The sequence below is a fragment of the Pseudorca crassidens genome, chromosome 20, assembly GCF_039906515.1.
Source record: "Pseudorca crassidens isolate mPseCra1 chromosome 20, mPseCra1.hap1, whole genome shotgun sequence".
Taxonomy (NCBI): domain Eukaryota; kingdom Metazoa; phylum Chordata; class Mammalia; order Artiodactyla; family Delphinidae; genus Pseudorca; species Pseudorca crassidens.
Window position 1 is genome coordinate 26,329,628 of NC_090315.1, and position 14,084 is coordinate 26,343,711.

Here is a 14,084-nt window from a genome sequence, read left to right on the forward strand (position 1 = left end):
AGAACTTGATGATTTGGGAAATTATCAGCCTATGCAGGTTGAAAAAAGATAAAAAATTAAGAGATTCGGTCAGGAAAACATGTTCAGGAGAAAATGGCAAGGACATGCATGGACAATATTTTGTTAATGTCTTGAAAGGATCAAAAATCAAAGTATTCCATCACAAATCCCCCTGAAGAGATTAGGTCTGTGACTCATGTATCCCTTTAGCCATCTCAGAAGCCAAAAATGGAGATGGGTTTATCCAAGAAAGATTTGTAGCGAAGCCTCTTGTCTGATGGAGACAATTCCTCAGACACATGCAGGAGACTCACCAAGATTTTCAGGTGCTATATTAGCATAGATACTGCCAGCTTGGATGGAAAGGAACAGAGAGGATGAAATAAAAGAAGGCTGTTAGACTCTCAAAATTCTAGAGGCAGGAAAGAGGCTGATGAATTACTCAGCTGCAAACATGTACTATCCTTTAGGAAAAAAGGATAAGCCACGGGCTGTTGGATGGAGCTGAGGGCCACAGAGGATTAGACTCAGGCCTTAAAACAAAAATGGTATGTCTGGTTGGATTCTATAATTGCTTGAGACCAATAACTCCTTTTTTCCTTTCGTTTTCTCCCTTTTTGAATGGTAATGCCTATAATTATTATCCCATGCTTGTCCCACCATTGTATTATGGAAGCAAATAACTTTTTTTCTAGTTTCACAGATCCGTAAACGAAGAGTAATTCTGCCCTAATATCAATTATTCTGATAGCCTTACATGTGCCTAATTTAGATAATTTACACGATGAGATTATGGGGCTTTTGAGCTGATGAGACTTAAATGACATTCTGGACTTGAGCTGATGCACTAACGGATTGAGACTTTCAGGGATGTTGAGATGGACTGAGTGTATTTTGCATGCAGTATGAGGCTGAATCATTAGGAACTCAGAGGGTCTCAGATCATGGTAAGCTTAGTAATCGTCCCACAAAGAAGACCACAATATTCCTTATAAAAGGGAAGTAGAAGAATGGTAGGAAGGGAGAAGATGTAACAGTGGAAGCAGAGATCAGAAAAGAAAAGATTGTCATGGTTAATTTTATCTGTCAACTTCACTGGGCCATGGGGTGCCCAAACATTTGGTTAAACATTATTCTGGGCGTGTCTTTGAGGGTGTTTCTGGGTGAGACTAACATTCAAATTGGTAGAATTCCTAAAGCAGATTTACCTTCCCTAACGTGGGTGGGTCTCATCCCATCAATTAAAGACATGAATAGAACAAAAAGGCTGAGTAAGAGGGAACTCTGTCATTGAGTTGGGACATGTTCTTTTTTGGCTTTGGGACTCGGACTGAAACACTTACTTTTCTTGGGTTTTGAGCCTGCTAGAATTTGGACTGGAACTTATACTATCAACTTTCCTGGTTCAGACGCAGACTGAACTACACACTGGCTCTCCTTGGTCTTCAGCCTGTTAACTGCAGATCACAGGACTTCTTAGCCTCCATAATCATGTGAGCAAATTCCTTAAAAAAATCCCAATCCTTCCTCCTCCCCTCTCTCAATTTCTATCTGTCTATCTCCTATTGGTTCTGTTTCTCTGGAGAACCCTGAATAAATACAATGATGCTACACTGTTGACTTTGACAAAGGAGGTTGGCAGCCTTGAGAAGTCAGAAAAGGCAAGGGAAGAGATTTTTAGCTACAGCCTCCAGAAAGAACCAGCATTGCTAGTACTTTGATTTTAGCCCAGTGAAACTGATTTCAGACTTTTGACCTCCAGAATTGTGACAGAATAAATTTGTGTTTTTATGAGATACTATGTCTGTGGTAATACACAGTTCACTGTCATTCTTGATACTCTTCTACAATATTGTACTAGTCACCACTTGAAGCTTGAATAAATAAAATGTGGTATATCCATACTTGGAGGATTATTTAGTAAAACGAGGTATTTATACATGCTACCTCACAGGTAAACCTTGAAAACACTATGTTAAGTGAAAGAAATCAGTCATTAAGGACCAAAAATTATATAATTCCAATTATCTATAAAAATATAGATCTTGCTACCACAGACCTCTTATATTTTTTGTTTTGTTTCTTTTAATTCATGTGTAACAACATTGAAAACAGTGACCCATTGTAGCATTTAATCTCTCAGCTTTAGGGAGAAAAGGCAAACTGAGTATCAGGAAAGACGGGATATTTTAAGTCACTTACTGAAATCAACAGAAGAAAACTTTTTGCTGACACCATTTAATTTTCCTTTTTCATTTTCCTTTGGAAGCTGTTGCGGTACAAAATTAACAGGAATAAAATAGCCATCAGTCCTTTCTCTGACAATCTGTGTGGTCTATTAGTCGTAGGAGATCACTTAGCTGTCATAGGTCTTTTGGAACTAAAGTTGACATTCATGTTGTTGACAATGTAGTTTAAAAGTTTCTTAATAAGGTAAGCTTTGGAGGGAAGGAGAAGGAATAGTATTTCATTTAATCACACAAGAAACTTGCAGGTAGGTATATTCATCCTTATTTTACAGATTTATAGATATATAGACAGGCTAAATACCTTGCTGTAGGAAACAGAGCTACTAAGTGGCAGCACTGGCATTTGAACTGAAGACTGAAGTCCATGTTCTCTCTTTTTTTTTTTCCTATCCTAAGCTGCACTTAGAAATAAACTTTTCTTTTAACCTCATGTGATATACAATGTAGTGGAAGAAACATGTGTTTCGCAATGCACCCTAAAAATACCTTTTGGGATAAATGCTGTCAAAAATTGAAAAAAAAAAAAAAAAAAAAGGCCGTCAGCATTATGGTGGATTGAGATGCTCCCTTTGTTCTACCCTTCAACTTAAAACCAGTAAAACGTCCACAATTCAACAAAGGTGCCTCTGCCCAACACACCAGGACGCCAGAGAATTCCGCACATCTGTACATCTAAAGTTGGGTGGACTAGGACACAGAGGAGGTGAGAAAGGGGGACAGTGAAGGGAGGAGCTACAACCCTAGTGCCCTGGACCCCTGGCCACAGCAGCTGAGCCCACAGCCCCAGAAAACTCAGTAGCAGCAGGGGAGGTAGCACATATGACTCTGGCCTGGCCTCCTGGCTACTGTGGTGCCAGCACCCAGAGGTAACTGGGCAGCAGTGGCAAAAGGTCTAGGATCCTGTCCTTCCAGCTGCAGAAGTGCCCACGACTCTGGCCCCCCCACCCCCTGCCTGCAGGGCTGGCGCCCATGAACCAGAAAACAATGGACACAGAAGGGATGCCCATGACCCTGGCTCCCTCCTACCCTTTCCCTCTCCCTGTGGTGATGGAGCTCATGACTCAGGAGATCCCAGACAAGACAGAGGCAAAAAAGCACCCACCACGTATGGAATATATAAAAAACAAACAAAAGACCCAAATAAATGGTCAAACCAAACCAAACAAAAATGTAGCTACAAAGAATAGAGTAGTGGTTACCAAAGGGGAAGGAGCAAGGAGGGAGGAAGGTGACATGGGTAAAGGGGATCAAGTGTATGGTGACAAATGGAAACTAAATTTTTGGTAATGAGTACACTGTAGTATACACAGAAACAGAAATTTAATGTTGTACACAAGAACCTTGTACAATGTTATAAACCAATGGTACCTCAATAAAAAAAATTGAAAAAGAAAACTCACTTGTGTTTTATTTCTCTTTTCATTAATATAACTGATTGCAAGTACATACATAACAGAGAGGTCTGAATCTAAGTTTTACCCTATTCATGGAGAGGCATTTTCAATTCTGTCAGCCTGGGAAATTGATTCCATATTCCCAGTTTCTACCACCAGTAGTTTAATTTATACAGGCGGTAAGAATTACAAAAACTGAAGTTCAAAATCTTCCATGTTACTGCTCTTCTGAAGGAACTCTGTTACTGCTACTTAGAGGTGATAAAACTTTGTGGCTATTATTCTAGGAAGGAAGGATTAAAATGAAATAAAATGGATTAAGTATATATTCCAGAATGCTTTTTCCTGTTCCAGCACCTCTCCACCAATTATAAAAGTTAACTGTATATGTTGATGATTCAAAAGTTAAAAAGCTAACTTTGCTTTATATTAGTATAATTTTATGTAAAGTCAAAGTTAGCAAGGTACTCATCAATTATATAGACAATGCTTATTGGAATTTATCTTGGTGGCCATAGTGTATAAAGTAATGAAATTTATCAATATAGTTTGTCTGGAAAGACTAGCATACACTCATATAAACTTAGAATCCTATTCTCTGCAAATTAGCAGGTAGGCTGGAGGAAAATAAAGAAATTTTCAGACCTGCAAGGTCTTAGAGGAAGAGGCTGCAGACTCTCCCTGATAGAATTACTTGACTCTATCCAGAAAAATAATAGATGAATCAAAGAATGAATGGAAGACAGGAGTGTTCAATGGTGATCAAAGCAACTAGTAAACTTTGTAGCCAAATGTAAATAACTGCTACAACAAAATGTGAAAATAAATACATAAATAGATAAATCCTAGATGATATCAACATGGTGATGATATCACTGAATGAGGAGGGGCTGGGTAGGGGAAAGAGAATTTTAACGTATGCTAAAAATCTTATTTTAAGGACTGTTTTGTCTCTAGTAGTTCACTAAAAAAATGAAGTTTAAATATATGTACTAAACATTTAACTGTAACAACTACGACAGAAATGAAATTTATGATATACAAACCATCTTAGGAACTACAAAAGGAAGAAAAATTTGAATGATCAAACAGAAGGCAGAAAAATGAGAAAAAAATGATGAATACAAACATAAAATGGCAAGAGTAAATCAAAGCATGTGTGACCACATAATAATATTACTAATAATTAAAATAATAGTAGACACTACATAGAACTTATGCTGTGCCATGCAGTGTTGTGAGTCCTTGTTGCATTGCTGTCTTAGGGTTTGAGTCTGTAATTTTATTGTTCATTCTTAAGGTTATTGCATTGCAAATTCCTATCAAAATACGTACCTATCAAAATGTGTGGTTTGAAGTCAAGTACTTAGAAAAGAGTCTTAAAAACACTTATTAGAAACTAAGAAAATGGGAAAATTCTATTAAGTATTCAATGAAATAAAAACAAAAACAAAAATAAATCTAAAAAAAGCAAAAAAGGGAAGGAGTTAAATACAGAATTAAAAATAAAATATTTGTGAAAAATCCATCTCATTGAAAATAAAAGTAATTTTTTAAACAAATATAACAACAAAAACACAGACATTAATGCAATAATAAAACAGACCAGCCCTAAGGCTGATGAATTAAATACAAAAGGCAAATAACATTACAAACACCTATGGACTCAAAGGAAATGTAAAAATTACAGAAAAATGCAACAACATGCCAATAAACTCAGAGTGCAGGAGTGATTATTAATAGATTGATTAAAATTGATTGCTAATAGAGTAAATAATATTTAATATATATCCTTTTGGAATTAACAGAGACTGTCAGTGTTTTAACTTACCATCTACATAATTTTTTCCCTCACAACTAATTAGTGGATCCTTTTTCATTTTAGTATAGGGATTCGTTAGGGCAGAAGAATAGGCAACCATACTGTAGAGAAAACATGAGCTTTACAAATTCCAACTACTGAAGCTGAAGTTGGTTTGTGAGTGAAGGTTAGTCAACATAGCAGTATGAGTTCTTCCATGATGAAACAGTATGAGTTCTTCAATGATGAGTCATCCAGGATAAGATTTCAAACACATTTTATCATTTTTTACTCTGCCACATCATACTGGGCTAATTTAGTATTTTCCCTCATTTGAGGTATAGAAGCTACTGAATAAGACAGTACAATCAGAAATAGTTTAAAATGAAAGTAAAGCCTGATTAAGATATTCTATATTGTAAAAACTGATTTTAAAAATCACATATTGATGTTGAGCATTCTTTCATGTGTTTGTTGGCAGTCTGTATATCTTCTTTGGAGAAATGCAAATCAAAACTACAATGAGATATCATCTCACACACCAGTCAAAATGGCCATCATCAAAAAATCTAGAAACAATAAATGCTGGAGAGGGTGTGGAGAAAAGGGAACCCTCTTGCACTGTTGGTGGGAATGTAAATTGATACAGCCACTATGGAGAACAGTATGGAGGTTCCTTAAAAAACTAAAAATAGAACTACCATATGACCCAGCAATCCCACTACTGGGCATATACCCTGAGAAAACCATAATTCAAAAAGAGTCATGTACCAAAATGTTCATTGCAGTTCTATTTACAATAGCCCATAGATGGAAACAAGCTAAGTGTCCATCATCGTATGAATGGATAAAGATGTGGCACATATATACAATGGAATATTACTCAGCCATAAAAAGAAACGAAATTGAGCTATTTGTAATGAGGTGGATAGACCTAGAGTCTGTCATACAGAGTGAAGTAAGTCAGAAAGAGAGAGACAAATACCGTATGCTAACACATATATATGGAATTTAAGAAAAAAAAATGTCATGAAGAACCTAGGGGTAAGACAGGAATAAAGACACAGACCTACTAGAGAACGGACTTGAGGATATGGGGAGGGGGAAGGGTGAGCTGTGACAAAGCGAGAGAGAGGCAGGGACATATATACACTACCAAACGTAAGGTAGATAGCTAGTGGGAAGCAGCCACATAGCACAGGGATATCAGCTCGGTGCTTTGTGACTGCCTGGAGGGGTGGGATAGGGAGGGTGGGAGGGAGGGAGACGCAAGAGGGAAGAGATACGGGAACATATGTATATGTATAACTGATTCACTTTGCTATAAAGCAGAAACTAACACACCATTGTAAAGCAATTATACTCCAATAAAGATGTAAAAAAAAAATTACATACTGAAAGCTTCTGGAGGCTTTATAATAATCTGCTTAGGACGAAGTAATACATTTTATTAAACCTAGAAGTGATGTGAATATGATTCTTGAATTCAGTACCCTTATTAATTTTGAAAAACAAACATTTTACAAAAACCTTACTCTAACCCTATGTATAATTCTATAAAATACCCTAAACAAAAATATTAAAATATTCTTCAGTCTTCAATAAGCTGTGAATGCAGATAACTTCCCTACCCAGAGTTATTACTCATTAACTAAGGATTAGTTAAAGATTTAGAGCATAAGACTTAGCGATGTAGGTTGTAATGTCAGAAACAGGCTATTCTCCCTAGTAACATTTGAACAGATGGAAATTATGTGACATAGCCTACCAAGATGTATTTTGCAAACTACCACTAAACATTCCCCGGCAGAATAGGCATGGAATGTTTTTTCTTTTATTGTAAATTAGGAAGTCTGTTGTATTTTCACATTCATGGAAAAGATGGTGATTAACTTCATTTAAAAAAGATTATGGTGAATCATTTGAAGTATAAAACATAAAATTAGTAAGATATTTGATCTAATTTAAAATGATATGAAACCCTTTGTTACAGTTCATAATAAAAATGAAAAACAACAGTGGCTTGAAATGTACAAGTGGATACAGGCATCTGTACTATCAATCTCCTTGCCCACTAAAGCAGAACATCTGAAATATAATGTAACCCGCCCTTGGTGACTCAGGGTATTAGTGTGAACCTAAATTATTTTATAAAGCTGAGGGTGAAGATGAAAATGCAAATTATACTGAATGGGTAATTAGCTAATAGCTGCAAAAGTCCCCAGTAATTCTTTTTTGACAAAGTTCCAGATCCCGACTTGCTTCTGGTCCTCTTCCATCGTTTCATATTGGTAGCCTGAATGTATACCACCAACACATCCAAATTATACCTCTGGTTTCCAAATTACTAACATAAGAGGCCACGTGCTTGCATATAATCAATCTCCTCTGACAGCAAGACTCAGAAAACTTATGGACTTTATTCATTTGTCCTTAGCTTGCTCCTTCTTTCTCTTGTCAGAGAGACTTTTACTATCTGCCCAAATCATCATTTCTAACCTCTGCTAAAAATGTGTTTTTTTGGTTATATACTACTTCCTTCTAAATTTTTTTCTTACAGGGAAAGAAAAAGGATTCAGATTCTGTGAACTTAGAGTGCTGACTGAAACTGTGTGATCCTGGACAAGTAGTCTGACTTATCTGAGACTGTTTCCATACTTACAAAGTAAAGATAATACCACCCCATAGAAATTACTGTGAAGCAATATGCATGATGATAATCACTTTATAAACTAAAGCCCTTTGCTTCCTGGCATTAACTGACAAGGAATATATTGCATTTGGCCATTTATTGATTTACTTGCCATTTAACAGATTTTGGGAGCTCTCACAGCTGATACTCAGAATCTGCTCCTTTGCTGCTAAAACCCTTTGTTTAAATTTTTTTTTTTCTTTTAGTACTTTTAGATTTGGATTCTCTATAAATCCCTGCTGGAAGCTGAGGTTTTGCTTACAATTTCATCCACTTTCAATTTATTAATAACAATACAACTTTTCTTAAATATATTAACATTCTGATTAATATGCAATAGAACAAAGACTAAAAGTCACTCTCATATCTTCAGTTAAATGCTAAAAATAAGGAATAAATATGCACTGTATGCGCTTGACAAAATGATAAGTAAATCATTAACACAACTTCTAGACTACAGTACCAGTGTTAAACAAACATGCATTTATTCTGAGCAAATTACAATCTATGTTAGTTTTGAATTTTAAAAAATCACACAATATGGTTTAGAATATTAATTTAAATATGGTTTATCAAATTTTCCTATAGAAACCTAATAGTTACTCAAAATTAGTATTTAATTTTACCTATGACATTAATATTTCTAGGGGAATATTTAGAGAAATGTTTTTTCTAACATATGCATAAAATAAAATTTCTAGTATACCACATATTGGGCAAAAATAAAATTAAACTTTTCATTTTTGTGTACTAGTTTTTCTAGTAACTCTGGCTAATTAAGAAATAATAGTGATTAGAAATCCATAAGGATAAGAGTTTAATTAGATAAATGGTTCTCAAATATTCTTTGTTATAATTTATCCTCCAGTACCTTTTAAAAAAGTTTTTCAGTTCTATACTAAAGACTTAGGACATAAAATATCTTTTCAGTGTTATTTTACACATGAAATTAAAAAATTCTAAAAACAGAATTATTATTAGCTTAAGAGCACACTATTGGAATAATGTCATTCTAAGTGTGCCTTCTTTCAAAAAAATGAAAATTCAGACAATTAAGACAACATGACTACACACAGAAGATGACAGTAAACACAGGGCAACTGAGTAGTAATGGGACAGCCAAGGGAAAAAACCATGGCTTTCAGTCAGTGGTGGCACAGATGTAAAATGGCTGACCTCAGACCATGTTATTTTGTTTAGAGTCACTTGCTGCCTCTATAAATGTCACTAATAGAGATCTTTTTCATGTAACATGATTCTAAAGGTTAACTTTCAACAATTAGACTTTTACCATAAAATAAAAAACAAACAGAAAGCCAAATAGCAACTCTCCTCTGAAAACAAAAAAACACAAGTTAACAAGCCACGGTTTCAGAACTTCTTTTCATGAAACATATACTGTGGATTTTATTCTTAACTGCGTAGTTAATCTCTACCTGATTTTCAAAACCTGAAGAAAAAAGGAGACAGAATTCTCCAGGTAGCAACCCTTGAAATTATAAACTGCAACCCTGTACTACTTCTTAGCAATACAGCAGTCTTGAAATCAGTTAAAAATTATAAAATGCTTTTCAACAAAAGTGAACAGTAGAAAAGGATTATAAGGTACACTATGTCTTATTTTCCTTCTTCTATGTTTCAAAGAAAATATTATGCTGAATTTTCCTAGACAGACATCTCTCAAGTATAGGGCTATTTCTCATCTAGTGATTTAATGAACACTGAAATGCACTCAAATCTATCCTTCAATTCTCATCTATCCCAAAAGAACAAAAAAGAAACCCTGGGTTTTAAACAGTTGCTTTTATAAAAGCATCAAGAGTCTATGACTGTCTTTTACCTTATGTTTCCTATAGAGCCACAGTGTTTGTTCACTGCTGAATTAGCTGTTGATATCATTGTTATTACTGAATGGTAAAGGTAAGTTAAATATTTGATGGTTTGAAGAAGAATATGTTGATAAAGAACTTTTATGACAAAACTATAAATTGTTTGTATGTTTTTCTAAGAATAAGTAATCACATCTTAAATGAATTTAAGATGTAATTTCTTATTCTTTTGAATAGGGTAAATTGTTCAAATTAAAGCAATTTTTACATTTCTTTGTTTTTACGTGCCACTTTAAAAGGAATAAAAATCACATTCAACTCAGAAGTTTCTTTTCGTTACATAAGATCTGTTTCATACACATAAGTTATGAGTGTATATACTACTCTCTATTAAGGATCATGATGCTCATATCCCTAGAAAGTTTTATAAACACAACTCAGAGTGATTATAATTTCAAATCAAGGTCCTTAGAAAAGTTTAAGTACAGACATTTTATAATTTCTGTAAATATTTAGGGACAGTCACTAACAATGTGTGGTTTTCTAAAAATCACATTTCTAGATAACATTGTTTGATGTTAAAATCAACAATAGTGTGATTCTTTTTCCAGGAAAGTTATATTGCATCATGAGCCTGGTAGTAAATGTGGAGCTGAATCATCACTAATTCCGGAGCCAACAAATGAATTAATGCTCAGAAGAAAAATTATGGATAGATACGATGTACGAGGCAAGAAAGAATAAGGGGCAAGAAATACAACTAATTGTAATATGAAGAATATAATAAAGCATTAAAATTTGGAAAGAGTCATATTTATGGAATCTGTCAAGATCAGGGTAATTGTGAATTTAACTATATTCGTTTAGCTACTGGTACCTCTACCTAAGGAAAAAAAAGTAGCAACAACATTCAAAATCATTGATAATGCAATAAATATACTCAGAAATTCTGTATTTACAAATATTATCAATTGTCATGTCGAAATTCTCAACACCATTACAAAACAAGCAACAGTAAGGCAACATTCACTGATAGTAAAGTCAGCATGTGCTAAGTATCTTGCTAATTGTCTCATTTTTTATTTTTACCTCATGTAATTTCCACTACAACTCCAAGACAGAGGTGCAGTTACTACTCTCAGTTTACAGATGGGGAGTTTAGGTAATCTGCTCAAGGTCACACAGGTGCTAAGTGGCTGGACTGAGAGCGAAGCCTAGGCTCAACTCTTAACCTCCATGGTCTTCAAACTCAAAATGTAACTGAGTCATTTACTTATAAAAATTTTGACCTTTTAAAGATCAAGTTTTGTTGAATGAAAAATAAGCCTTTTATTGTTCTATAAAACAGAAAAAGAACAGGTATTCTAAGCAGTTGGGAGAAGTTCAGAGCTCACAGTGTTCCTTATTTAAGGAACTGTACCATATTTAGGAGTCATTCAGCTACAAAGTATCACAGTGAAAATATTTCACAACTATTTCTCATTTGACTTAATTTCCATACCTTCCAGATGTATTCTTCAGTATGGCAAGAGCATCTGGATAACCATCCATGTTGTAGTCTCCAATATGAAGGGTAATTGGAATTGGTATTTCAGTTGGTCGTTGTTCATGCACAAATGGCACAAAACCCCAGAGTGTGCCCTTATTGCTAAAATCCTGTAGGACAGGAACCCACTGTGGATTAAGAGAAAAAAAATCAGATTTTATAGTCATTTTAGAAAAAAATTCACCATTTGTAAAACAAATGATCCACGAAAAGTCCTCAAGGTAAGCATCACCTTATTTAAGTTCTTTATCACTACAAAATGGTAGGGTACTATAATTTACTTTGATAAACAGGTAACTTACACTTTGGAAAAAAATCATCTCCTTTAAAATTTATCACTAGTCATCTTTCTTTGAACTAGCTCACAGAGGCTTAGAAGGTTTTTCACAGAACCACAAAATCTTAGGATTGAACTGATGCTGATAATCATATACTTGAATTGCCATTTTAAAATGTGTTGAGTGGAAATACAACCTCAAATGAATATTTAAAAAATTACAATATCATGTAATACTGATGTCCTTTCGGAGGACCAGCTCAGGAAGAATTAGAACATGACAGTCTCCCTTGTTCTCTTGCTTTGCCTCCTATACATGATGATGACTTTAGTTATCATTCTCAGAGCCAAGCAGCTCTGAGGCTTACCAAACAATACTAGCCCTGACAAGCTCTGCCTGCCCCAGAGAATGAGCTCTGTCACCAAAACAGCTGGAAGCTACATTTTAAATAAATTCTTTATCTCTATATTGATTATAACAAGAACACAGAGAATAGGATCATTTCAAAATGAGCTTTTGGAATCCCTTTTTCTTGTGAATGCCCCAATCTTTACTTTTAATAACCTAATGCAAACTAAAAATCTGAAGAGTGGAAATCATCACATTAAAATTATAGATGTGCCCATAATTAGCTAAGAGCATGGATACTGGCACATAATCTGGAGATGTCCAAACAGAAGCAGGTGCAGCTGGCTTGAAATGACAGGAGGCCAAACATGCCTACAGATGTTTTTGTCCTTATAAGCAGGTGACTCATATATATAGCTCTAAGCCAGACTACATAAAAAGTGGCCTCTTGAAAAAGGTTTAGAACATAGGATATCCCAAACATTTTCTATGTTATCCAAAGAAAGCATAGTTTGCCAAGGAAAAAGCAAAAAAAGTGGCTTAACTACAAAGACAAATTTACAGAAAACGAGCCGTTTTAAAAAACTGGTCTGCATCTTTAATAAATTTTTCAATCTTTCTTAAAGCAAAAGAGTATTATATAGCATCAAAATGTTTTAATGTTTCATGTGACTCTGAAAAAAACTGCTGGTCTTGTTTTGGAAGAGGATGAGAAATTTCACAAAATGCCAAGTTTTCACAAGTTTCTGAAGAGGTTGATAGTTTATTAATGAGGATAAAGTATTTCTGTTAAGGTAAATGTATTAAGGTCTAAGAAGTAAAATATTTTTCATTAATGTGACGTTCTTAACAGTCAAAAAAGAACTGTGACATTTATCTGCCCAGAGAGAACTGTGTAATTTGAAAATATTCTTACAGTAGTCTGTCACTTGAAGACAGGCTAATAATTACTAGGTTTACTTACAGCTATGAACCAACGATGAAGTGTGACTTGACCTAATATTTTCAATGATTCAAAACTTTAAAAAAGTTCAAGGTAATAAAGGTTATGGGTGTAAGAGTTAAATGCTTTTAGAATGCTGACTGGAGGAAGATTTGTTTTCTTTAGTGTCTTAGTATAAAAAGTGATACTTCCTACCCATAAGGGCTAAAAAAATCAAAATGTAATTCTATCATTTATTACCCCCAAACAGAAAATATAACTCATTAATTCTACTACTATATTACTGGTTTCCATTCAGGTACTGTCAATATGGAAAAAATCTCAATGTCATAACTTATCATTCCCACATTAATCCTCTGCTGTGATTAACAGATTCTAAATTATTTATCTACAAGCTACAGGTATAAAGTCGGCACGAGAGAATGAAACAGATTTAGATATCACAAATAGAAACAAGATTAGCCTTGAAAATAGGTATGATGTTCTTCTACATAACCCTTTATTATAGCTATAGTGTGTCTTACCATATTCCCAGCATATAAAAGGCTAACAGATCATTTAATTACAGGATCAAGAGTGGGTTTTCTTAACCAGAAATGATTATGCCACTACTTTTTTCTCTCAATAAACCAATAAAAATAGATTTAAATGCATTACATTAAGTTAAAATAAGGAAGTAAATTTATTTTTGGTTTTTCTCTTTTCTGATTCTTCAGATACTTCTTCTAACCTCTGAAATTTTTTTCCAAGAACATAACTCTATTTACATTAAGAAACAAGTAGATATACCTGCTTTGTTCTGGATCTTGCTAAGTAAATGGTACTTTTCTGGCAGTTTTTATCTTCACAGCCTGGCAATAAGTGATCCATGTTTCCATCTCCATCTGCCAAAAGAAACGGACACAAAATAGTGTTCTTGTATGACAGATTAAATTTCCTATTTGTTTAAACTCTGCATCAATCTAGATAAACTGAGGAATCTGATGCATGGCTTTGGAGTGAAT

General features: G+C 34.4%; 1 protein-coding gene across 1 annotated transcript in view; it reads right to left on the minus strand.

Annotated features, from left to right (window-relative positions):
- The window catches only part of ITFG1 (integrin alpha FG-GAP repeat containing 1), a 236,755-nt gene that overhangs the window by 107,212 nt on the left and 115,459 nt on the right, over nt 1-14,084 (minus strand). The window contains exons 9-10 of the mRNA XM_067718121.1: nt 13,870-13,964; nt 11,467-11,639 (exon numbers count right to left, since the gene is read on the minus strand). Coding sequence (XP_067574222.1) covers nt 11,467-11,639; nt 13,870-13,964 — 268 coding nt within the window. The remainder of the gene's footprint in view (nt 1-11,466; nt 11,640-13,869; nt 13,965-14,084) is intronic.